The 24,999-nt window shown below is 52.9% G+C and overlaps 8 protein-coding genes across 8 annotated transcripts; 2 read left to right on the top strand and 6 right to left on the bottom strand.

Moving 5' to 3' along the window:
- Positions 1–651: 651 nt before the first annotated feature.
- On the top strand, positions 652–2,008 carry pdiA-1 (Protein disulfide-isomerase; the record flags this gene model as incomplete). The annotated part of the gene is made up of 5 exons (XM_032036023.1): positions 652–769; positions 822–829; positions 903–1,102; positions 1,154–1,508; positions 1,562–2,008. The coding sequence occupies 5 exons, from the start codon at positions 652–654 to the stop codon at positions 2,006–2,008; spliced, it is 1,128 nt and encodes a 375-aa protein (XP_031885149.1).
- Positions 2,009–2,298: 290 nt separating this feature from the next.
- Positions 2,299–4,125, bottom strand: CGGC5_v007437 (Efflux pump FUB11; the record flags this gene model as incomplete). The annotated part of the gene is made up of 2 exons (XM_032036022.1): positions 2,299–3,410; positions 3,465–4,125. 2 exons carry the CDS (start codon positions 4,123–4,125, stop codon positions 2,299–2,301), a joined length of 1,773 nt encoding a protein of 590 aa, XP_031885114.1.
- A 2,946-nt stretch (positions 4,126–7,071) lies between these two features.
- CGGC5_v007436 (uncharacterized protein) lies at positions 7,072–8,119 on the bottom strand (the record flags this gene model as incomplete). The annotated part of the gene is made up of 2 exons (XM_032036020.2): positions 7,072–7,376; positions 7,435–8,119. The coding sequence occupies 2 exons, from the start codon at positions 8,117–8,119 to the stop codon at positions 7,072–7,074; spliced, it is 990 nt and encodes a 329-aa protein (XP_031885163.2).
- A 1,477-nt stretch (positions 8,120–9,596) lies between these two features.
- CGGC5_v007435 (uncharacterized protein) lies at positions 9,597–10,631 on the bottom strand (the record flags this gene model as incomplete). The annotated part of the gene is made up of 2 exons (XM_032036019.1): positions 9,597–9,943; positions 10,007–10,631. The coding sequence occupies 2 exons, from the start codon at positions 10,629–10,631 to the stop codon at positions 9,597–9,599; spliced, it is 972 nt and encodes a 323-aa protein (XP_031885273.1).
- Positions 10,632–11,339: 708 nt separating this feature from the next.
- On the bottom strand, positions 11,340–12,089 carry CGGC5_v007434 (uncharacterized protein; the record flags this gene model as incomplete). Its single annotated transcript, XM_032036018.1, has 1 exon — positions 11,340–12,089. The coding sequence occupies one exon, from the start codon at positions 12,087–12,089 to the stop codon at positions 11,340–11,342; it is 750 nt and encodes a 249-aa protein (XP_031885061.1).
- A 709-nt stretch (positions 12,090–12,798) lies between these two features.
- On the bottom strand, positions 12,799–13,771 carry CGGC5_v007433 (uncharacterized protein; the record flags this gene model as incomplete). The annotated part of the gene is made up of 2 exons (XM_066151860.1): positions 12,799–13,001; positions 13,138–13,771. 2 exons carry the CDS (start codon positions 13,769–13,771, stop codon positions 12,799–12,801), a joined length of 837 nt encoding a protein of 278 aa, XP_066008621.1.
- Positions 13,772–17,603: 3,832 nt separating this feature from the next.
- Positions 17,604–18,593, top strand: imt1 (Inositol phosphoceramide mannosyltransferase 1; the record flags this gene model as incomplete). Its single annotated transcript, XM_066151859.1, has 1 exon — positions 17,604–18,593. One exon carries the CDS (start codon positions 17,604–17,606, stop codon positions 18,591–18,593), a length of 990 nt encoding a protein of 329 aa, XP_066008622.1.
- A 513-nt stretch (positions 18,594–19,106) lies between these two features.
- CGGC5_v007431 (uncharacterized protein) lies at positions 19,107–20,289 on the bottom strand (the record flags this gene model as incomplete). Its single annotated transcript, XM_032036016.1, has 3 exons — positions 19,107–19,526; positions 19,578–19,584; positions 19,772–20,289. 3 exons carry the CDS (start codon positions 20,287–20,289, stop codon positions 19,107–19,109), a joined length of 945 nt encoding a protein of 314 aa, XP_031885151.1.
- Positions 20,290–24,999: the final 4,710 nt, after the last annotated feature.

Raw genomic sequence — 24,999 nt, 5'->3', positions numbered from 1 at the left:
TCACGTAAACATGTGCGTCAACGGCGACGATGACTATGCTAACGAGTTGTATTTCACCATGTTGTGCCTTCACCATCAAGGCGAGCCTCAACAGGCACCCACTCCGGTCGAGCGACTCTACAACTTAGCCCGCATGGCTAACAAGTACAATTTCAGTCAACCTTTTGTGCTTGACAGAGAAGCGATGTTTTAGCCCCATTTAACAATGTGGCTCAACGATTCTGCGCTGTCCAAGAATACTGTGGTCGCTCTTTTTCTCGGTTACAGCCCGGCATCCAAGCCTTCGACAAATTCGTTGGTCTGGCAGTCCATCAAATCTTGGACAAGTACAGTTCTGTAACGTCATGGCAATGACCACCTAGTCACCAGCTTCCATCAGCGGTGCTGTCATCACTGCTATCACTATTGGTCGGATATTCGTCAGGGTAATAGACCACAAGCGCTAGCTGGACTTCCCAACTTGGCAAAAGCGACGTTTCATGCGATGTGACCTCAACTACGGGCCCCTGACTAAGGAGAATACCCCTGTCTGAGAGAGGACAGGGGTTGTCGAAGATGTTCCCACCATCTCCCCAATCCCATCAACCTTCTTCTCGCAACCTGATTGTCTCTTCTCGCGACTCAATGAAATTTCACATGAGAGGCCGCGACATGATTTATTCTACACTTCTTACTCTCAGCATCTGGCTTTCCGTGCTAGCTTCCGGAACCTACGCCGGAGACCAAGCACCGCTTGCAAAACCCACCCCCGGCCTCAAACTCGTCGCATGTGAGTTCATCCCAACCCCATCTTCGCATCATCACACTAAACTCAATCGCAGTTGTCAAAGTAACTTCATCCCATCACCCAAAAAGTCCCAAATCCTCCCAAGCCCTAGCATCCAACTCAAACCATCCAACAGGAATCCCACGGAACCAGGAAAGCCCTCGCTCAAGAATGGGACACCGTCCGCTCCAAGACTAAGGTTCCCCTGGAATGGGTCGCCGACTGCCCCAACGACTCCAGATGCCCGAGCCCCCCTCCTGAGACGATTCCCGAGATCCAACTCTACCGCGGACCCGAGCACGTGGCCGTCTATGCCGGGCCGCAGACCGCCGATGAGTAAGGCCCCTCTCTCGCATGCTTTAGAATTCCCTCACTGACCGCAGCTAGAATCCTTCGCTTCATCGACCGAGCCAAACGCTCCTCCCAGATCCCCGCGCGTGTGGGCCCGGAAGAGGCAGAGAGATTCAAAGACGTAGACGACTTTGTCTGCATCGCGCACCTGCAACCCTCGGAAACATCTCTCCGGGAGGCTTTTGAGGACGTGGCGAAAAAGTACTGGACGGAGTACACGTTCGGCGTCGTCGACACGCAGGCTGCAGACTCAAAGGTCGTCTGCCGCAAGCGCGACGACGCGAGCACACACACCTCCTCCTCGCCCGACGGTCTGGAAGCATGGCTTATTGAGGCCTCACGTCCACTCATCACGGATCTGTCACGCGCCACCCACGAGCGCTTGCTCAAGGTATCTAACCCTCTCCCACCCATATGCATAAACATGCTGCTAACAAACTCCAGCGCGGCTGGCCGATGGTCTACATCTTCCACCCCTCAGCTGCGACCCGTGCCTCAATCCGCGCGCAGCTATCCTCCTTTGCGAAATCTCAGTACGCCTCTTTGACGAGCGTGACCGTCGACCCGGCCTACTTCCCCGACCTCCCCGGCAAACTCGGCCTCGACCCCGCAAGGGACGGGTACCCCGCCGGCGCGGTCCACCAGCTGTCCAACGGGCGAGTGTACCGCTACCCCAAGGACAGAGGGTTCACGCCGAAGGAGCTGCAGGGGTGGGGACTCGACGTGTGGCAGGGGCGGGTGAAGCCGTGGACGCCGCCGGGGCAGGAGGAGCCGAAGGAGGAGAAAGCCGGGGGCGCGAATGTGAGGATCGTGGGGTCGAGCAACCTTAAGGTCAAGAACATTCCGGGGTTGAAGATCAAGATTGGGGGCCGGGAGAGAGATGAATTGTGAGATGGCGGCATTAAGTCACAGTGGAGAGAAAACGAGGTTTGAGTCCATAGACTTTATTACTAGGATTATACATGAAAGGTCTATCTGGTATGTGATGAGTTGCATGAGGCTCTTGTAGCCGCCGTGATAATGTTCCGATAAATGATGCAAAAAATAACTCCTCGCCAATGCTAGTCATGCCGTGAAATCGACATATATACGTCTCCGGGTATCATCATTTATCCCACCTTCTATACATTTTTGGTAACCGTGATTATGAGGAAAGTGTGGTTGCGTCAAGGATTTTGAGCCTACGCCGTGGAGGCGGCCTTCTCGTCCTCGGCCGGGGCTTCGGACAAGACGCCGCCAGGGGCAGCGGCATTGGACTTGGCACGCTGGCGCTGCTCCTTGGTGCGTTGGCGCTCAAGGGTGCGCTCACGCTTCATCTCCTGCTCCTCCTCCATAGCCTCATCCTCGTTGACCTCCTCATGGGTGTTGCGCATGCGCTCCAAGACGGCGGCAGCTTCCGCAGCAAACGAGCACTTGGCGCGAATGATGTGGCCGTACTTGTAGAAGAGGAAGGGGAAGGGTAAGCAGGCAAGAGAAAGGAAGGCGGGGATGGACGAGGCCCAGTGGATGCCGAGGTTCTCGTACATCTGGGTGGTGAAAAGCGGGAAGGCAGCGCCGAAGAGGGAACGCATGACGGAGTTGGCGGCCAGGACAGAGGCGGCGAAGACGACGTACGAGTCAACGAGGTAGTTGAGTAGAGACAGGAAGACCAGGACGAGACCGGCGGCGAAGAAGCCGGAGGCGATGATGGAGACAACCCAGTGGATCTCGGGGCCGTTGGTCCAAGCGAACCAGAAAAGACCGATAGGAAGGAGGCAGCCACCGACCATGGAAGGCGGGAGACGGGCCTCAGGGGGAGCGAAACCGCCGGCGGCCTTAGCAGCCTTAGCGTAGCGGCGGTTATCGAAACCGGTGTAGATAACAGCAGCGATCATGCCCACGGCAACACCGAGGAAAGCGAGGCCACCGACACCGGGAGACCAGCCACGGCCGCGCTGGAAGACGATGGGGAAGGCGGCGAAGAGCATGTACAGCGTGCCGTAGACGATAGCCATGTAGATGGCGGTAAGAAGGACAATGGGCTCCTTGAAGAGGAGGATCCAGGGGCGAGAAAGGGCGACCTTGAACTGCTGTGCAACGGTCTTGCGGGGCTGGTGAGCCTCGTACTTGGAGACGTAGTGCTTGCCAGTCATCTTCTCGAGCTTCTCGGCGCGGCGACGGAGGAGGACGGGGGCGTAGGTCTCGGGGACAGTAAGACCGACAACGAAGAGGAGGACACCGGTGAAGATGGCCATCAGGCCCTCAATCCAGCGGAAGCCCTCGGCGGCACCAAGGAAGCCACCAACAATGGGACCTGAACATGTTAGTTCGAGCTGCAGTGGGACAAGTTCGGATGAATTAGACTTACCAACTGAAGGACCAAGGAAAGGGGCCGCAGCGAAGATGGCAGTAGCCAGGCCACGCTCCGAGGCGCTGAACATGTCGGCAATAACACCACCAGCGTTGGTCAGGGGCGAAGAGCCAAAGGCACCGGCGAAGAAACGCAGGATGATGAGCGTCTCGATGTTCTGAGCGCCGGCAGCACCAGCGTTAAAGGCAGTGAGGCAGATGTAAGTACCGATGAACAGGTATTGACGGCCATACAGCTCAGACAGGGGAGCCCACAGCAAGGGGCCAACAGCGAAACCAACAACGAAGAGTGAGACACCCAAGATGCCGATCTCAGTAGAGACGCCGAATGTGCGAATGACCTCAGCAATGCCGCCGGAGTAAGCTGTACTTACAAACGCAACGGCGAAAGTCGCGATGGCCTGGAGGATGGTGTACGTCCACTTCTTCGACGTGGCGAATGTTTGGGGGTTGTGAGGATCCTCGGGGAGGAAATCGACGACGAAAGGCGACTCAAGGGTGCCCTCGCCGGGGTACTTGCGGTCGACAACGGCCGGGGTGACGCCGGCCTGGTCGAAGAGGAGGTGGAAGTAGTTGGCCTTGCTGGCAGGCTTCTGAGCCTCAACATCGGCCTCTGTTGCCGTCATTGAAGATGACGAAGAGTGTGACGTTGACACCATTATGATGGAGTCTGGGGTCGGACGAGCTGGTGGTAGCGGCACTCGTGGCGGCCTCGTGGTGATCCGGTAGCACGGGTGGTCTGATAAGCTTATATCGCGATGTTGAACGGACTGGACTGTGCTTGTATGACGATCGTCGAGGATGTCGTTATCGAACTCTGGTGTTCCAGGTCGGGGAAGATGGGCGATAGATCTAGAGCGAGATCTGAATCCCGGAGAACTGGGACGGCGTATGTTCTATATACTGCGTACCAAGCGGGGGGCCGCAGTGGAGATTTCCAATGGTCGTTCCATGGCCTTCGCCCTCTTCACCCTTTGTCGGTGCCCGTATCACAATGGAGTGTCTCCATCGGGGCGGGATTGCAGGGGGTCATGGGAAGGGGGCTCCACCGATGCAAGCCCACCCGAACGGGATGGCTTCCGCGTGCACAATTCTTCAGGTCGTCGTCCATGACTGCATGACACGGAGGGTCGGACGTGGCTGGCCGGGGACAGCAATTGACCGAGTGGTTATCTCCGTGTCGAGCGCAGTTTGTGAGTCGATGCGACTGGTGTCGCGGGCTAGCGCAAGCCTTAGCCGCCGCCTGTCTGACATGGCGAATGCGCCGCACAGATTGCAGCAGACGGATGGTGATTGCAAAGCCGTCATGTCGTAAGCAGAGTCATCGTTTGATTCGGAGTTTGGGCTTGTCGTGTCTGCGTCTCGGCGCAAGGGTTTGAAGACGGAATTCAGACTGATGCCAAGAGTTGACTGCAGGAGCAGAATGCCCCTCGTCCGGATATAGACTCTTGTCAGGTTTGCGATGGCAGGTCGCAGGTCCCTCCAACTGAAGTTTGAATCACAAGACGAACGGGATTGCATTAAACTCTATTCGTAGTTGTGCAAGGCAGGTGTATCCACTTTGGTCGGCAACATTTTTCTTCTTCTTCTCTCCTTCCCGACTAAATCGGGTACGTACTTCGTGCCTGCACTGCTTTTAGTGCACCAACAAGCGGAATGACGTGTTGGCTAGCGAGCCAGGGCCCCTCCAGCAACGGCCACACCGGGCTTCGACGACCGAAAACAACGTGGGCGAAGCCTTCAAAGTCGATTTCTCATGGGTCGGCGGCCCGCTTGCAGAGCTCCACAGACCGGGATGTCGGCGGATCTGCACACCGTGCCGAGGTCGATTGATGGCTTACCCAAGGTCAGACCGTCAGTCGCCTCCCAACTCCAACGGATTTGGGCTGTTTGTATTTTCCGTCGCTCATCCCTTTTTCTCAGGTGCGCATGGTAACTCAATGCCACTCATTTCTTATTACAAACCAGGGCTTCAGGTCGACAGGATTTGAGACGACCGTTCGGACTTTGTCAAGTTCATCCCTAGCCGCGGACGCGCACGCCCTGTTAATCGGATGCTGTGAGGACGCCGAGAAGGCAGGCCACGCGCTCCCCTAGATATACTTGTCTGGATCATTGAGGACCCAGGCATGGCTGAAAGCCGGTCCACCAACATACGACGATAGAGGCAGCAAGCCGTCACTGACTACGCCCAGCGGTGGATGAACTGAGACCCGCGGCTTATCGCCTGTTGGAAGTTGGTATATCCGGCCAGCTGCCAGATCTGGATAGATGGATGGGAAGGATCGTCATGCCGCCCGATAAGAGGCTGATGCAGGTTGAATGCAATGCCCGTCACGAACGAACCAACAACACTGGAATGCCATTTTGGGGAGCCCGCTTCAGAGATTAGCGCACCTTGGGCTGAGCCTCCCGGCGCGTCGGCCGAGACCTCGCCAATAGTACGCGAGCGCGCGACCCGTGGACAATCAACTGGCAGAACCATTCATTCGGCGATGAATCTGTTACCTGTTCTAGCGATTTTAGCGTCGGTGTGCTACATTGCTTATTCGACTGGTCTTCTTTTTGTCATCGAGGAGGCATTCGGTCTTTCGATCCGGCCATCAACAACCCGCCCCTCTCTTTCGGAGCCGATCCATCGTCGGGACCGATTCGAGCCTCCAGTCCTTTCTTTTCCCAAGATCGAACAAAGTCCAGCTGCCAAATCACGCTGCTGGCCAGTGGTCACCAAGCGACCGCGGCCCAGGAGAACCCCTGCACGACTGGCTAGACTTGGCTCCCGAGCCGTCGGCTCTTGCGAAAATCTCTGGAAATTGCCTTCGTCAAGCTTGAACTGCCAGACCTGCCTGGACCGCTCCGCCATGCCAACTTCCGCACCTGGTCAGCCCATAAATTCTGGAGCTATCCAGGGTCATTTGCGCTTCCCATTCGACCGGCAACGAGCAAAACCTTTCGCAAAAGATATGTGACCCGTCCTGAGTCCACTTTTTGCTTATCAACTTTTTCTCTCTCACTGCATCTGTGCCTCGGCCGGACGACAGCTCAACGTAACCAGCGCCTTGGCAGACCGGACTTGCGCGAATGGTATTTACGGCGATTGCAGGCCTGCGCGGAACGGGGCCCGTCTGCAATCCTCCTCGGCATGGGTCACGCCTGTCCGTCGGCGTTTGACCGAATCTAATCGATAAAGCTCCGAAGCCACGTTTGTTGTGCCTCGGCTGTCGCTTTGTGGCTTGCTCCCTGGCGTTCCTGGCTTCCCTAGCCCCAGGTAACATTTAGACTTGGCCTTCAATGTCACCTTGCCAAACCCATGTAACTGGATCCCACGGCCGATTCAAACTAGACGACGATCGATGGAAAAAAAGAGCTTAACAGGAGCCATCTCGACAATTGTTCTAGAACGGACTGACCGCGCCCTGAGCTAAGTCGTCCGTGCAACTTTTATTGACAAGGAAAATCAAGATATTGACCGCTCTCTTTCTCACTGCTTACTTTTTCATCTCATATGCGCTTTTTGGATGACGGTTTGGGCAGACGAGATGAGGAAGCAAGTGCATATTTCATTGGCGCCGTGGTCTATTATCCCCCTCCTGTCGTCAACCTCATCAGTCGCGCCCTTTCCGCGCGTCCTCCAGACGTATCCCGCCCCTACTCCTGAAGTGCCTCATGAAGTCCGAGTTGGGCCCCGCGGCGCGGCGGCTTCGGTCCGCCAGGACGAGTCCCTCCGCGAACCGGGTCATCTCATTGAGACTGGCCCCGAACAGCTTCATCAACTCCGGCCACGCGTCGAAGTGTTCCGCCGAGTCCACCTTGATTTCAACCAGGCGCAGCTGATTCCCAGTGGAAATAATCGGCAGTAGATGCTGCAGCAATGACGTCTTCAAGTCTTGCCTCTCCTTCTCCAATAGATCTGGAACTCGTCGTCAGCATCTCAGAATCTCATGAGCAAGTGCTCTTTTCAAACTCACAGCACATCCGCAGCGCGAACTCAATGTCGACCACATCTTCCGCGTCCACGAGCTGTATATACGGCACCGTGTGATTCCACACCAGCATCCTCGTCACCTTCTCAAATGCCTTGCCCTCATTCAGCAACCCCGCCGCCAGCCCCAACCGCCACAGGTCCCCGACGGTCAGATGCTCAATCGACGGCTCATGGTAATGCAGCATCGTCTGCGATGCGTACTTGAGCGCATCAACCAGGTCATACTTATCCGCCACGACAGCCACCTCCAAGATCGAATCCGCCGCCGCCATCTGACACACCCGCGAGTTCTGGTGATGCAGGATGTTCAGAATCAGCTCCATGATCTCCGGGTCCTCGTCGGGCAGGTTGATCTTGACGGGCTCGGACGAGGCGCCGCCGTTGCGGTCGAGCAGCCTCTGGCCCTCTTTGAAGCGGGGGCCGAGCATCGCGCCAAACACCCGCGACGCGCGCTTCAGGATGAGCGAGTCCACGCGCAGCTCCGCTGTCTCGTCGCCCAGCCCGACGACGAGGATCACGTCGCCGTCCGGCACGACGGGCACGCCGCTGTGCGCCGTGCGCGACCACATCCGCGCCGCGAAGCTGGCCGGCGAGCGCACCTCGAAGAACTTTTCCGACGCCGTCGTCGTTGTCGTTGTCGTCACCATGTTGGGCTTGTCGATTGTCATGTTTTTGCTTAGCGGGCTGTCCATTCTTCGGTAGGTCTGGGAAGGGAGGGGAGGGCGGTCTCAGTGTGAGTCTAGGGGAGGCAGCACTGATGGACCGACGTGAATTCTGTTGTTGTGGGAGGCCGCTCTTATCTGATGTGAGGCTGAGATGGAGCTGCGCAATGTGTGTTGTGTGTTTTGTTGGCCTTTCACTTGCACCATAGCCATCGCCACCGTTTAGGCTTTTCCCCCTCCCTTCAAACGCGACCTTCTCCCCTCCTCGGGTGGCAGTTCAAGAGTCAGTCAGGGTTTTTCTGGGCCTTGCTTGGTCCTGTCTGGTAAGCACCATGGTTTGCTCCTCCGCATCCTCCTCGCTGCCAGGGAAGACCCAGGTCTCCCGGGGTCCGATGAGACGCCGGGCGCAAGCAAGAATCTCTTGGTGGTGTTTCCCCCGACTCAGCTGCGCGGAGTGAACGTTTGGGAAGGAAGGTTGGGGATTGGGAGGATTGGGGTGAATGTCGTCAGTGCCGAGGCTTGTTTTGCGAGAGGACGCGTTCTGGGTGCTGGCCGCTGGCCGGGTTTCCCCAGCTCGTTGGTCCTGGCCCGATTGGAGTCGGGGGATGGTGAGGCTGTGGTTGAGATTTCATCTCTTGATTCTGCATTGGTGCCGTGCGTCCGGCACACGCGCCCTGCTGGAGGCGGTGAAGCTTTGAGAGTGCGTTCAGCTCGAGTCTGCCCCTTGGCTGCGTGCTCCGATCGGAGGATGATGAGATTGGTTTGATTTTTTCCCCAGGTTTCGAGTCGCGGTCGACAGCTGTCAATTGCCGCCGCCCTTTTTCTCGTGATCGTTCTTGGAGAGCAGCCACAGGAGGCGGTGCTCGGCGAAGAGGAGGAAGTGTGGTGGCTCGAGCTCACTCCGGATGTTTGAACCTTGCGTTCGGTCTCCAGCTCGGCTTGATTGGGCTAGCTTGGCCCAGAAGAACGTTTCGAGTCTTTTTTGTCCGTCTTGCAGGAGCTATGGGGTTTGAGGCTGCGATGACGTTGAGTTGGGCAGCATTCTTTCGCGAGCAGAAAAGGGGTGAACACGCCGTTTTCTGAACAGAACTCAATTCGGTTAGAATCGCTCGGGCATTTCACCACCTTTCTTCTGTAACAACATCATGCGGTGATCAAGCACTCTGTCATCCCAATTGTCTAGCATGATCAGACCTTTGAAAGAGACTGGAACCACGGCAACGGGTTAGCCTGGTCACCGATCTAAGTTGCTAGGAATAGAGTGTATACGCGTGTTGTGGCCCAAAGTAATTGGTTACATAGGCTCACGTAGTATATATGTGTGTGTGTAGAGCTAGGAGGGCTAGGGTTAATTTACCTAGGTTTCGATATCACGGTGATCGCACGCCTCTAACTTGCGTGCATCTCCAGCCCGGCTGTCTCTTTTTCTCCATGTTTCCCTTGTTCGCGCGATCTCGTCCATGTCTTCCGAGCCAAATCATCTTCAGGGGCGTTGCGTATCAATACCATTCTCGGCTTGAGGCTTGCGCGTGTCTTTCAGCAACACCTTTCCATCTTTGCGGATACCTTGGATCCAAGGCAACCACACAGAAGAATCTGCATCATATTTATCCTCCATGAACGCGAAATTCAGTTCCGCATCATCGATGTAATCCCACATCGCGTGCAAACTGCCCTCAGACAGGCACTCCGCCATGTACCACTCGCCGTCATCGCTATAGCCCCACTTGATCGTGGTAAGGACTCTACCTTCTTGTTTACAGGAACACGCGACCAGAACTGTGTGCTGCATCTCCGAACGGATAGTTGAGCGTTTCTTTTCAAGAAGACCTATTTCAAAAGCTTGTCGGTCTCACATACTTTTTGTTTGAATGGTTCATGTAAGAGAATTACCACATAGACGGTATGCGAACAATTCATCAGTGGCCGCTTCCTCAGCCAAGTGGACGAAGTGGACATCGCAATACCAGACCAAGACGTGAGTAAGTGTGGCAAAGTTGGTAGCGTCGTCGAAGCAAGCCGCAGTAATGGCCAGATACCAGACATCAAGCATCCTCATATCTTTCAACCCTCTGCCGTCATTGATGGCCCGATGGATGGCGCCGGTAATAGTGTACTTCAGGGTCGAGACCAAATCGTACTTGTCGGCGGCAATACCAAGTTGGAAAAGGAGAGCGGCAGGCATGGGGTTCGGTAGTTTGTCCACACGATGATGAAGAAGATGGAAAATGGTGCTCATGCCATAAGCGTTATCTTCCGGGAGCTTGATCTCGGTGTTTTCGCCGTGAAGGCTGTCGTTGCGGAGTTGACGGCCCTCTGCGAAATTAGGACCCAGCATGGCGTTGAAGACCTTTGACGCGGACTTCAGCATGATAGAATGGACTCGGAACTTTCTTTTGTCGGGACCAACGATCACGATGATGTCGCCGTCGGCAGCGACGTCGATGATCTTGCTGGCATCATCGCTGGCGGTACTCGCATTATTTTGGGCCATGCTGGCATCGTCGTCGACCTCCATTTTTTATTGGCGTGCGGAGCGTCTCGTTTGAATGGCGGTGCCAAAAGTTCTCAGGTGCAGTGACGGGCTTGAAATTGACGAGCAGCTGTAAATAAGCGAGGAAGGTGTGGTGAGTGTGAAGTTGAAAGTAGTGGCCAAGGCAAGAACCAACTAGATAGCTCTTTCCTTGTGAAGTGTTTGACCTCGCTAGGTACTATTGGAACAATGGAGTCAGGGCGGCCCGATATTCAAGGAAGGAGACAGAGAGAAACCTTAATCCTCTTATTTTGATGAAGACTTTTTCAACCAACGGAAATTGTCGGTTGGCTCCCAGTTTGCTGTGGTGGATAAATTCTTGTAAATGAATGCATTGGTGGTAGATTAGGTCAATTGCTTTGCAGTGTCATCGTCTAAAAAGTCCACTCGAATTGAATTTGTTCGTGATTGGACAAGTCCATCTATCCTTTGGCTAAGCAAGCTCCCAATCTGTTCCCTTTCACTTGTGTTTCCTCAGCCCATGTTGAATACCTAGTATGCCGCGTTAGGCACGCATTTCGGACAAATGCAACCCAGCCTTTCCCACGATTTCATCCATCCATTTGGTGCTTCTGTCCTCCTTTCGTTTGGCTTTCTTGCGGAATTGATTGAAGTAATCATATTGGCAAAGTACTCAGGAGCATTCCTCTTGATATCGAATCTTAGGATCGTTGAGCCAAATGCCATTTGCGTTTAGTCGTTGTCTTCATTGTTGTACCGCGCACAGACGATCATAAGTTTGCGCATCGCCAGCCGTCTTAGCTCTGTTCGTTGGTCTTCGAGAAGGCCTGAAATACCCTTGACGTTAGGAAATATACAATTTTCGAATGAATTCCATTGAGACTGACCGCATAGGCGAAGTGCAAACATCTGATCCGTATACCATTTGTCGGCCAATCTGATGTATCCATCCGAAGATAACAAAATCAACGCCTCAGTGGCCTTATAGAAGCAGGGATCATAATCGAATATTGAAGCAGCAATAGCTAGCTTCCACATGGATTCCTCTTCGCCTCTTTCATCATAGCTGAACAAGATACCATCCATGGCTTCGGTGATCGGGTACTTGACGGCACGGATCAGATCATACTTGTCGGCAGCGAGCGCAACGTCGAAAAATGTGATACCGTCGGCGTTAGAAAGAACATCATATCGATAATAAATGAGCTCGAAAAGGACACCCATGCTGTATGCGTCGTCCTCGGGGAGGTTGATCTTGACCGGGTCGTTATGACTTCTTTTGTTGACGATCTGCTGGCCTTCGGCAAACTTTGGGCCGAGCATAGCGTTAAAGACCTTAGAAGCGGCCTTCAGGATCTGCGAATGAAGTCGAAATTCCTTCTTCTTAGGGCCGATCACCATGATAACGTCGCCATCGGGAGCGATGTTGTTGATGGTGTTGGTATCGTCGCCTACCATATTGGCATCGTTGTCGACTTCCATCTTGGTCGATGTCAGTGATGCTCTGTGGCTTGCGATGGCGAAAGTTGTTGTGCTGAGAAGGTGAACGAAAAATGCCTACTGAGCGGCTGCAATCAAGCGACGAGGGCGAGGTGGGGGTGAAGTTGAAAGTTGTAGCAAGGCAAGGCAAGAACCAACTACCTAAGCTAGCTCTTTCCCTCCAGAACGGTTTACCATGTTACCCTCTGAACAACGGAATCAGAGAGATCCAAGGCTCCAGGACTGAGAAAGAGAAACAAAAGGAATTCGAAATCCGACTGTCTCGCTTTGATAGAGATTTGCCCATCAATAACACTTGTTGACCTCTTTAAAATTCGCTTTGGTTGCCAGACCTCTATCGCTGAAGTTGGTGACAGCACGTCTGCTTCTGATGGCGTCGCAGATTGTGTATGCAAGACAGATTAAGCACATGCGGCTGATAAATCTCTTTTCTAGCGGGCCCTGTATTTCTCTAATCAAGAATTGAGAGAGCAGATTCTTGCTTGAATTCATGGAAAGTTCGTCTTCGTGGATCCAAGTAACCAAAACCTTCTTTCAAGCCGCTCTCTTGCCAAATCTACAGTCTGAGGTCCCTTCCCTGGATTTCCAGTCTCCCTGTTCTAAGGTCACTGTTGCTATGACTTGTCCTTCGCCAATCCCCTTCGCCAATGACCGTCGACATTTCCGATTCGGTAGCCAGAGGTACGTCATCTCAAATGAAAAGAGCCAGGTGCAATCCTGCATCTTCCTTTAAAGTATCCATCCAGTATTTGTCTTCATCGTCGGTGTGTCTTCCACCTTTCCGATATTCGACGCAGTCTTCAATGAGGTCTAGCTGACGACTCACGCTGCTTTCAATGAAGTGGTAGGGGTCGGACACCCCAATCTTGTACTTGATCTCGAGTCTCCGCCGGTCTGATTCGCGTTTGCATGCGAAGAGCAACTCTACCATTGCTTTTTGTCTGCAATCAGAGCGATTTCTTTCAAGAGCAGCTGGGAAAGCAACGAATCAGCCCTTGACCTAAAATCTGGTCGAATGGACTTCACTTACCGCATACGTGGAATGCAAACACCTCGTTGAAGTAATACACCTTGGCAAAATCGAGGAAATCATGTTCCCAGTGTAGAACAAAAATGCGCGTAGCAGTTTTGAAGGCAGTAGTGTCCTTGACGAAAGCTGCAGCCATGGCGAATTTCCAGAGCTTTACGCCCAGCATTTTCTTCAGGGTGTCTTCTTTTCCAAATGCGGCAGCCAACGCATGATGAAATGCGTGCTTGATAGCATGAATCAGGTCATACTTGTCGGCGGCGACCAGGATTTCGAAGAAAGGAATGTCCTTAGCGTTATGGAAGGCGTCAAAATGATGATGAATAGCTCTGAAGATGAAACACATGCTCTTGACGTCGTCTTCTGGGAGGTCAATCTTGACCGGCGTGCGATTGCCTTGAGCCCCGTTGGCGTTGAGTTGCTGACCCTCGGCGAAATTGGGACCCAGCATAGCTTTGAAGACCTTGGAAGTGGTCTTTAAAAAGAAGGAATGGAGTCGAAATTCTTTCTTTTCTGGACCAACGACCATAATTACATCGCCATCGGCAGCGATGTTGGCCACAATGTTATCATCGTTGTTAGTGGTACTGGTGCCGGAGTCATTGCTAGCCATACTGTCATCTTCATCAATCTCCATCTTAATCGAGGTTGGGTGGTGTGATTCTTGGGTACAAATGCGGAAGTGTGTGTGTGTGTGTGTGTATGGTGAAGGTGAAGATGGACGAAAATCTCGGCGATCAGGTACGAGCGAAGAAAAAGAGGGCAAAGAGAAGGAGGGCAAAGAGAAGGAGGGCAAAGAGAAGGAGGGCAAAGAGAAGGAGGGCAAAGAAAAAGAGGACGAAGCTCTCGAAGAGCAGATACATGCAGGGACCAACTAGTTCGCTCTTGCCCTTTGGGTTTTTCTGCCTTTCCCCCTTCGGTCCTTTCAGCAACGAATCCAAACTATTTGTTCTCGAGAACTCGCTCACAGAGAGACCTAAAGAGTTTCTCACCTTCGATCCTTCCGCTTTGATAGAAACATACTCCCCAGCAACACTTGTCTATCGACTTTATCGGCTTCTTTGAATATTCCCCGGGGACGCACATGACCTCAGTTACGTTCTCGCCCTCTCACTTTGCCCGATATCATCTTATTTTCTAAGGTCTCGTCTCCAACTTGCGGTCTGGATTGGACATCGACGCTCATGACACATGTAATATGATCGTTCGTGCTAGCCGGCCTAGGGAACAAGAGAGTCAGTATCAAAGGAAATAAGTAGAAGTTGGAACGATACCTTGCTTTCGCCCCAGCCAAGTAATATGCCACACATGTCAGGACTGTTGAGAACCAGCATCATGGGATGGGAGCGTGTTCGCTGTGATCGGTCTCAAAAAAGACATTTCAGCCATCAAGCGAACCTCTGATATCGTGCTCAGAACTACAGGCGAACTGGCGTCGAGGGAATAGGGAAGCAGACGAGTCCTGAAGGCAATGCCGTCCATGTCATCACACTGGGGAGACTTACAAGCTATGGAAGCGCCCCCTGAGATGTCGAAAGCCCGCTCAAACTTTCCTTGTACATGGCCAAAAAGCCTGATCCGGGGTTTGGGACGGTTAAAAGCCGACAGCTCGTCAGCCTGTTAGGTAATGCGGAAAGACCATGAGGAGTGGCGTTGGGAAGGATTTCTTCTTGAAGTACGGAAACCAATTGGCTATAATCAAGGCAAAATGCATTATCTCTTCACTACTTACCTTGGAGAGAAAACTCAGTGTTCGGGTTGTGGGATAGGCATTTCAGGCTTCCAATTTGGATCGCCCTTTAGGCTAACTTGTCTGATGCTGACATCTCCCTCCGAAGGGACATCCCAATTCTCATACGGAAAGATATCTGGGTCCTCCGAGTCAGTTTGATCATGTGGTCTCTTGTCCACAATTAGTCAACAATGCAGCAAGGAGGAAAAAAAAGACAAGCGTGACAACCAGGTGAATTTGGCAAACGGGGTGATAGCCCCTGTCAAGCCCCAGACAAGCCAGTGCTGGATGCGTTAAAGCCACGCCGTTTTGGTACTTCTTTTTCCCAAATGAATACAAATCTCACCTTATAATGGTCACTGCGGCAGATTTTGATAGGTTGGCCATGAGTATGCAAGGTTCCATGGACCGGACTAGTCATATGAGTGAAGCTGCCTGTCGACCAGGAGAGCCAGTCATGCCCTCCCGCGAATATTTCAGCCATGGCGTCATGTGCGAGGTGAAGAAATAGCAACATTCTCTCATCCAATAGGATATTACGTATTTCGAGTTCTTTCGATCAGCTCCGATCAAGGCCACATCATTATTTCAGGAGCCATATCTGCTTTTCGGTCCAAATGTCTCAAGCAGGCTAGATATACTGGGGCTGGCTTTATCGGAATGAAGCCAAAATTTCTTTCCACAGTATCTTGGCCTACCACTTGTAACATTTTCTATCGAGTCAGAACGTCGCTACGATTCATGCCATCGGTGTTTACGATACTTTCCATCTTGTTTTCCGCGTTCCTTCCCTTGCGAGCCTGCCTGTGGAGTCACAACATCTCAAGGACTTTTGCCTGTGCAGTATTCGACAGTACGATACGCTACCGGTAAAAAGAGCAATAAAACCAGCTTCAGATGGTCTTACCAAACGAACGGTGCTACTCAATACGTTTTTTGATTTGTTCTTCTGATCTCCAAGGACCACGGCCCCTTTGAGTTACTCTTCTCAACACTAAGAGGGGAAAAAAAAACCCTAAAGCCACTATTTCTTCTTCTCAGAAAACGGGAATGAGTTTTCTACAGCTCTCCATCCAATTCCTTCGTACTTTCAGACAGAAGCCCGTAGGGAGGCTAGAGTCGGAGAAGTGAACAACAGTGACACGGATATCACGAAATCAAATACAAGAAACAATCATCGGCGGCCTCTACAGAATAGCAAGGGTTTCCGTTTACAAATACCTTCCTGGGATAACTACTGCGGCCAAAACTTAGTTGAGATTAACATGCAAAATGTAAACTAATACAGCACGAGATACGGGGACCGAATTCTCCGTCAATCGCGACATCATTACTCTATTTCGACGTTGGAGGGAGATTGGGTACAAAATGCTGCTGCCTTGAGCAGGGGACAAATGTTGCTGCCTGTGGTGGGTTCAGCTCATGCGTTACAACAATGTGGGTGCACAGAACCAAAATATTAATAACCACTCCATGACTTACAAGGGACTAGCGTTTGGACGACTTGCTCAAATTCTGTCCAAAAGGAAAGTTCTTTTACGCAGCGAACAATCTTGACCCTGAAGCTGATCCGTATCGACAATTCGACATTCTTTCCTTGGGCACATTGAGGCTCTTGGCCAACGAACTCAAAGTATAGACAATGAGGGTCTGCTATGAACTAACTCTTCAGGGATGTCTCGACTACTTGGAATTTCCTGGTCTCTAAAGTTTGGAAGGGGGTGATTCAGACGAAAATGAAGTTGGGGCTCTTCCGAGCCCCGACACCTACACAACTGTACATAGAGACAACAAGTATTTTGGAGCTACCATTGAATGTGAAAAATGATACTCGCATGGATGAAAAAGGACAAGAACCAATAGATGTCATTCATGAAGAAATAACTCAGAGCTAGCTGCATGCATTGTTGCTAGTGCTCCTTCGTACGCGGCCAACGATGTTCAACATCAAATCCCGAAACAGAGCGAAAGACTCGGCACGGGACTTTTTACGACAACCAAATCCTCCGGCACCTACCGAGATGCGGTAGGGCTAGTGTAGAACCCAGCTGCTTTCGACCTCGTATCAAGATGATCATGTTGGTACAAACCTCCACCGGGTGTCGATTTTAGATTCTGACTCGTGGGTAAAGGGGTCTCGCACTCAGAATTGACAGCACCGGGATCCCTTTTGCTGATGCCTGGGTTCGGATGGCATTGACCATCAGATGGTCACGACCGAGTTGGTGGGTGAAGCGAACCTGGCTGCGGCAGCTGCGCCCTAGTGCTGCTGCATGATTGGAAGTCCACATTCCGTCCAGAGATCGTCAGTTGGCGATTTCTGATTACATACGGAGACGGAAGGTTGTCATGAACATAGGGCGGGTGATTTGAGGGTGGTCGTTTCTGTTTAGTGGTTCAAGAGTCAGTTCCGTGGTCCTACTGTATATTAAGTCAGACCAAGCTTGCCCTCCGATAGCAAGTGGTTCGACACTTCACCTTCACGATCACAGCTCTACAAGAAATGGTTGCAATTGCTTGTTAAAATTTCTGATAGACTGCATTCTTTACGTTTCCGTTCCTTGCCTCTCCTGCAAGTGCTAACTTGCATGTTTTCTTTCCGTTATTTGAAATTTTGTCAAGATACCCCTTTCAATTTACGCTGCATCCCATCTACATTCAGCCCTAAACAACTACCTCGTCCTCCTTTTATCACCAAATCTTCTTAAACTTCAATTCTTATCCTTCAGTCTTTATAATGGTCGTTGTTCCCCGGGGAAGCTGCTTGAAGCTTCTGGCCGCTACAATCGTTTCGCTCACAGCACTCCTCGTCCTGCATCAACTCAGCTACACAAACACGAACGACTTCAGTCTCCCAAGCCAGCCGATCGAAGTTCTAGACCAATGCCCTCCTTCGACACTGTCGAATATCGACGACAGCCAGCTCGACGAAACGGTTCCAAATACAATTCACCAAATATGGAAGACTACAGACGTCAGCACGTATCCAGCAAGAGCTTCCCGTGAGTCTTGGAAGTCCATGTTCGAACCAAGGGGCTATCAAGTCAAAATCTGGACCGACGACGACATCCTTTTCCTCATCAAGTCGAAATACTCCTGGCTATTACCGACATACGAAACCTACGATCACAATATCCAGCGAGCAGATCTGGCACGTCTGGTCGTGATACATGCAGAGGGAGGGATCTATGCTGATCTGGACGTCCACCCTCGATCCGTCGAAGCAACAATGTGTCTCCAACATCTTGGTCTACAAGCTGTATTCGCGCCCACTGGAGGCGCTGCGGGGTTGAGCAATCACTTCTTCATGGCGGAGAAGGGTTCTGACTTCTTAATGTGGTCTCTGCAAGAGGCCAAGCGACGTGGCGGCTCGACTTCGAAGAGAATACTTCTCCCGTACTTGAGGGTTTTCTGGTCTACGGGGCCGCTGATGATGACTGCGGCATATCGTCAGTACATGTGGATGTATGGGACGAACCAACCTCGTGTGGCGTTGCTCAGCGAGCGCCATGTCAGGACCGTGGTCGGACATGCTGCGGGTCGATCATGGCACGGGTCAGACGGGCAAGTCTTGAACTACATTTCCGATCATCTACACCTGGACAGCAAGTGGCTAGCTGTTCCGTGTGTAGGAGCAGTTCTGGTGTTCTTTTGGATTACGAGGCGAAACCGCGGAAATTTTTCTCAATCAATGTGCTGCAACAAAAAGTGGCACAACGAGGTCTGACTGCTGAGTGAAGTTTGGATAAAGAATAGACTGCTGGTATAATTTGAAACCCCTGAAATCTTGCCTTCTAGTGCCGCCCAAGGGCATATTTTCGCGTCTACAAAACTCCCTTTCTGTGTGAATTGACTCAGAAGATATTCTTGGTATGTGAGCTGAATTGAGAAAGAATGTTTAACTAGATCTTTTGTGATAGGTCGATGATTCTTTCTCCACGTTCCTTTCCGGCGGCATAAGTTCGAGCATGGTAGCGTATCTAGGCGCAGAGTCGATGACTCCGATTTATCCCCTGGACGAGATAAATGAACAGCTCAAAATGTGCAAGGAGTTGAGAAGCGCTTCCGCCCGTCCACCCTGTCAGGCCGTTCGCCACATATCCATCCCGAATGTTGAGGAGCTCTTGTACGGCTGGCCATTACCCAACCCATATACCACGTCAGTAGATTCACCCTCCGCAATTTGGTGTTGTTCTTGCGCCGACCCTAGAGTTGCTGACGAGCTTGCCCTTAGGACCGATCAAGCAAATCTGCTCCTCGAATGAAGCCCACAACAACGCCCCCAATGCACTGAACCTCTTGAAGACTTGCGGGATGGTGCGGAGTGCCATCCGATTCCCCCAATCTGTGTCGTTCCGGCGGAGAGAGCGGCGGAACCCAAGTCCGGGAACGATTCCGAACAGTTGACGCGCTTGTAAATGTAGGCATTCGCAGTTCCGTGGTAGATGCACAAGTTCCTCGCCATTGCCAGCATCCAGGTATTCGGGGAAGAGGCGTCAGGAACCCTGATCCCAGCAGTCAGATCGTACCATTCACTGAACTCGCCCGCGATGCCAGCGCTTTCCAGTGCTTTAAGAATGGTCCTTCCCCTGAAGTGGACTTGACGAATGGTCCTCCCCTTGGACAAGTTGGACAAGTTACCACGCAGCTTGACCTGAGGCTATATCTGTGTTAGCTTCGAGAAACTACAATATGCCAGGCGTGTACTCACTGACCCCCTGGTATTTCCCCGTCAGAGTCATACGGCAGTCGAAAAGGTGCGCCCACAGGCAGCAAACTGCGGAAGAAAAAGTTAGAAGGGAAGAAGGACGACCCCCTGATGAACATCCACAGTTCCTTCAAGAAAACTGCAGCTCAACCACAGCCCTCAACCACTCCGCGACAGTCTTATGCCTGAAAACCCACCACCAGCTAGGCCCCTCAGGATCCACCCACGCCTCCCGCATCGTCGCCGCCATCTTCCTCGCAACCTCCTCCACAAAGACAAGCTCCATGATCGACTCCAGGTGGCGCACCGACCGCGCCGGCAGATTCACCTGCCCCCTCTCGACAAAGTTAAAGTTGTGCATCTGCAGGCGTGTGAGGACGTGGCCCGCCACGCGGTCGGGAAACGTCCGCTGGCTCTCGTCCCACGCGTCATCCCCGCCGGCGGCGAGGTGCGCCGCGAGCCACGGCGTCTCCTGCAGGCTCTGCACGACGTCAGGGCGGAAGTTGGTCTGCAGGACCTGCAGGTGGGCTTGGCGGCGGGCGAGGGCGAGGGTGCGCGCCGCGTCGTCGGAGGCGCTGGGGCGGGTGAAGTGCCGGCGGACGTATTGGCAGACGGGGCGAAGGTGAGCTTTGAGAAAGTCCCAGGGCCGCGAGACCGCGCGGCGGATCCGAGAGTTTGGTGCTTGGACCGGCTGGGGCTGCGAAGCTGGTTCCATTCTTGCGGGTTTGTTCTTGGTGGTTTGGTTGTTCGTGGTGGAGGATTCGCTGGGTTGTGGGTTGGGGGAATAGTCCTCCTATGTTGTACGCAGGAGAATGGAAAGGGAAAAAAAGGAAAGCTGTGATCAGAAATTTTGTACTCATCTTGGATGAAAAGGTAGTTTCTAGGTTTTCGGAGATGAGAGAAGACGGCAAGGTGGACGAGACTTGATGACTTGACCTTCACAGGCCACCGAGCCATCTATAGCCTCGACTCTAACCAGAAGACCTGGCCTTGATCTCAGTCCAGAAACTAATCAAATCAGAAGAATGTAGAGAACGGGCTGGAGAAAGCGGCCAGATCAACATCGTGCTCTCAGCATATATCTCTTTGTCAGAGTGATTGGCAGAATTAGACATCATTGTCACTGTTTTGTCTTCGTGACTGATGGAGTCGACAGTATTCGAACACCAGGACAGCAGGGTTGGGTATAGATAGACAAGACAAGAAATCCTGACGCCAGAGAAGCTGAGGTCAATCTCTCGAAGCTGCGAACATGCTGCACGTAGTTCAGCTCAGACGCCCTGAAAGTCCGTCATTGGATACCACCAAAGACTTCTCTATAAGGCCATGCTCGCAGCTTATCAAATAAAACGAACATGGCAAGCACCACAGAGAATGAGGTCGGGTCGATGTCCCATAAAAGCCGTTGGGATCTCTGGGAGGCATTGAGGTGGAAGCACTGGACGGCATCGTTGTCTCGGTGATTGAGAAAGGGCACAGCCTCGAATGACAAGATAATGAGTTCCCTGCCAAAGATGAATGCACGTGAACGCCGGGGTTGACTACGGAAACCGGTGAGTATTCTACGTGCAAATCGGCTTAGATATCCTGCAAGTCCGCAAGCCGGATACCTCCCTTGAGAAAGACCATCCACCAAAGGCTTTCAATACGTGCTAAACTGAAAACAAAAAGGGCCAAACCCGAGAGACAGCAAAGTTTCTCGTCGACAACCTCGCTCGGAGATGCAATAATCTTCAACAGCAGCTGAACAACCCAAGCACTCCGCCACACGCCACAAATGGAAGCGATTGACGGCCACGCGCGCCCATACGAGTTGAGGGTGGTACTGGGCGAAGCTCAGGGCAGCTCCATTTCTTCCTCCCCGCTCTTCCTGTCCAATTGCCATCCAATCAGACCCAGCCCGGGGCAAAAGACATGCCGTCGGGAGAACAGGTTAACCAGCGCCTGTTGTCTGTCATCACTTGATGGATAAGGTGTAGGGAAGGGCCTCGCAAACAGGCGAGGCTCATCGAGAACTGAGACATCTCGCACCTTTGTGGTCAAAATGAGAGGTGCGTCCTCTTCCCAAGTGCCGACTACGTTGTTCGCAGATGAGAACGGGCCAAGAACCGCGGTAATGACCACGCCGGCATCCAACCAAGGACTCTCCTCCGGCGAGCAACGTTGCAGAAATTTCAGTACCGAGGGTAGGGCTGGAGAGAATTGGTAGGCTGCAAATTGTCGCAATGTTTCGTGTGTTCCATCCTGAGGCGTCCCGGAGAAGCGATTTGACAGTGAGTTCTTGGTCGGAGTGCCCCTCGCAGGCCTGTTTGTAGAGCAATCAATGCGCTTAGATCAAGTTCCCTTGACGTTTCCGACGTTCAGATATAACCTCACGATCGAACCAAATCAACTTCATTTCCCTAGATTCGGCGAATGAGAGAGCTGACCCAGACGAGCGGCGAAAGTCTCCGGCGATAGGCTAAGGTGACAGTCTTGGTCTTCAGGGTGAACCCGATAGAGTCTTCTGGTAGATCGGAGGAAGGTCTAAACAAGGCAGGCTACCGAGTTACCTGTGAATATTGGAGCAAATCACACTCGAAAATTGCGACCAAACAAGGCACGCCGAACACCTGTTAGGCGCGACAAGACTCCAGACCATCACCTAAGAGGACGACTTCGCCCCGCGAAAAATCGGTCTGTTGACTGGCTTCAGTTAACCAAGTCCGACGTCGAAGGCAGCCTGGCCATAACACCGAGTGCAACGGTCTTAGATTGCTCCACGCCCGCCCACCGATGCAGCACCCCTCGAGGCAATCTTCCAGAACGATTCCAAGGCAAATGAAGTATGAAGAACCCGCGCTATGCATGCCGTTGAAGCCAGCTACACTTAGCCGTTGTTTCGAATTATCGGCGCTTTCTCCCCCCGTGACAGTAAAAGCAAAGACGTGTCGGTGGTAAATGCGGGGATGTATGCAATAATTGTTACAGATGTCTCAGTGGCCGACTGATTTGGGACTTTTGTACATGGCTCATATGCTTAAATCGCGAAGTTATGAGTTGCTGACAGAGTAAAGGGGGCGTGGTTGGGTTACGTCGCAGAACCGACCCAGATTTCGACGCCGGTGATTAGTCGACTCGCCGGCTTTGCAGATGGTGCATGTATCGAAAGTGAAGTGGGATAGGACTACCTTGATAGGAGACATGGCCCCAAAGATTCAACGAGAACATGATCAAACTCGGATGATGACCAATCGGCGGCCTTTGGTTGACTGCTGATGCGGTTGCCTAACAAACGGACTGAAGCCTCGCGTGCGTCGGCGACTTGGTTCGGATGTTGCCCGCAGAACCTATGAATAATCCTTTCGAAGATCCGCATCATATACGGCAGTCCGGCCGAGATTCGGAAAAAACGCGACTTTGGGCCAACAAATGTCGGGCGTGATGATTCGTCCGGCGAAAATAACATGTGTGAGATTGCTAGATTAGACTGGAACAAGTGTTATCTGGTTCCAAGCGCAGGAGGCCAAGGAGGGTGCGCCAGTCTTCCAGGTTACTGGTTCCCACCAAGTCGGCGTTTTTCCCATAGGGTGTAGTTGCGTATTATGCGTGATGTGGCTTCAGCAACAGGCCCCCTTTAGGCCGCAGATGCACTGTGACAGGAGCAAAGTGGTATCACAGCCCGTCATCTTGGACGCTAGGAGAAAAGCTGCAGGTCGAGGCTTCCGCGGCCGAGCGTCTCCACATGGTGTTCGCGGACTCGTCCTATCGAGGTCAGGGACGATAGTTTGGTTCATTGGATCAAACCGATGCGGGGTCGTGTCGTGTCGTGAGCAGACTCATCGTTCTCAGCTGCCGGGTTCTTTGGCTCGTCGGCGTGTCCATCTGCGCCTTCCATATTAGCGGCGCTGGACCACGATTTGGAGCGGAGAAGGCTCATCTGCAATGTCGGATGTCGTAATGCCGTCGGCTTCGTTGTGAAAATTGCAGATTGCGGTACCTGAATGATGATGCCTTGAAATCTGCATCGTCACATTGGCGTGTCACCCACCACCGGTACTGTAGACTCTTCATCATCGGGGGCAGGCACACATGCCGCAAAACGCCCAGAATAGCTGGCTTCAGAAACCTGGGTGCTGTATCCTGGAGTGTCTGGTTATGGTGTTGCTTGCGGTGGGGGCGGCCATGCATGAGATCTTATGATTGGTGGTGCAGGCGGCATTAGGAGCGGTCTTGTTGCCGTTGGGAGAAATATATGCGCGAGCAAGGCCTCTTGGGAGGTTGGACCGGACCCGAGAGTCTGTCACCAGACAGTGCGAAGAAAAGCAGCGGAGATGAGCCTGGCTAGCATGAGGCGGTAGCGAGGATGAGACGTGGCGGTGATGAGTGATGCAGTCCGGCATTCGTAGTTGAGCTGGGCAACTCGGTCTGGACCTTTGGAGGCAATCGCTGCAGATATCAGCCGGGGAGAGGTCAGACTGGTTCCCTGTCCCAGCAAGAAGAGTCGCACAAAGCAAGGGCCCAGCGTCAGGTTGCCAGATCCTGCGGAGTTTGTAGATGCAAACCGGCGGCTTTAAGGCTTATGAGATGATTATCAAGTGGCTGCCGTGTTGGATACCGAGCGGGACGCGATATTCTTGGCCGGGGGTGGCAACGCAAACGCAGGCGTTACCGCCGTGCTGGGTCGCTCATTTCAAGCTGGCGCCCTTCCTTGATACTCTTGTACGACCGGCGGCATAAACTATGCGAGCGGTAATTCTGTGGGAAAAAGGACGAAGAGAGACGTTCGTTGTGCGTGTTTTCTCGTGACTTTGGGGAGCTGGGTTTGGTGTCTCATTGGTGCGGGTGCCTCTGCTGGGGTGTAAAGTAGACATCTCTTCATGCCCGGCAATGCGGGGGAACACGGAGAATGGGCGCGTGAGGAGAGAGACAGGTTTCCGCAGAGGGCAGCCACCGAGTCGAATCGCGTGGGCGAGCAGAGAGATGCCGGATGTCGTGCGTTGGAGGCTTGGTGAAAAGCAAGCTGAGGGGTTTCGAGACACGAGTCGAGTGTGGTGAGCATCGAGGTAGCCGGACAGGGTCTCGGCCGTAGCCTCGTGGGTTGGTGTCAGTCAGGCTTAGCGCCGTCAATCAAAAGGAGTGTGCCTGAAAGGAACAATGGTCGGTGGCTTCAGCCGGGCGGATTCATCCATCGACGGTTGGCTTGGGACTGGTCTGGAGCGGTTCCGTTCATCGCGTGGCTTTCTGGTGAACCAACAACGGAGGACGACAGATGGGTGGTGGATGCTGGTGGTTAGCATTTCCAGACTAAGGAAAGGCGGCGACGACGGCGACAGTTGCGAACGGGCGAGGGCCACTGTCAGTGCCAACCACAGCAGTGCTCGTTCAACAATGGGCTTTGATTGACATGAGGAGGTGGTGAGTCGCTCAGGCGTCACGTCAGAGC

Source organism: Colletotrichum fructicola, assembly GCF_000319635.2.
Source record: "Colletotrichum fructicola Nara gc5 chromosome Unknown KSG_Nara_v1_contig04, whole genome shotgun sequence".
Classification (NCBI taxonomy): domain Eukaryota; kingdom Fungi; phylum Ascomycota; class Sordariomycetes; order Glomerellales; family Glomerellaceae; genus Colletotrichum; species Colletotrichum fructicola.
This window is presented reverse-complemented; position numbering and strand designations above follow the sequence as displayed.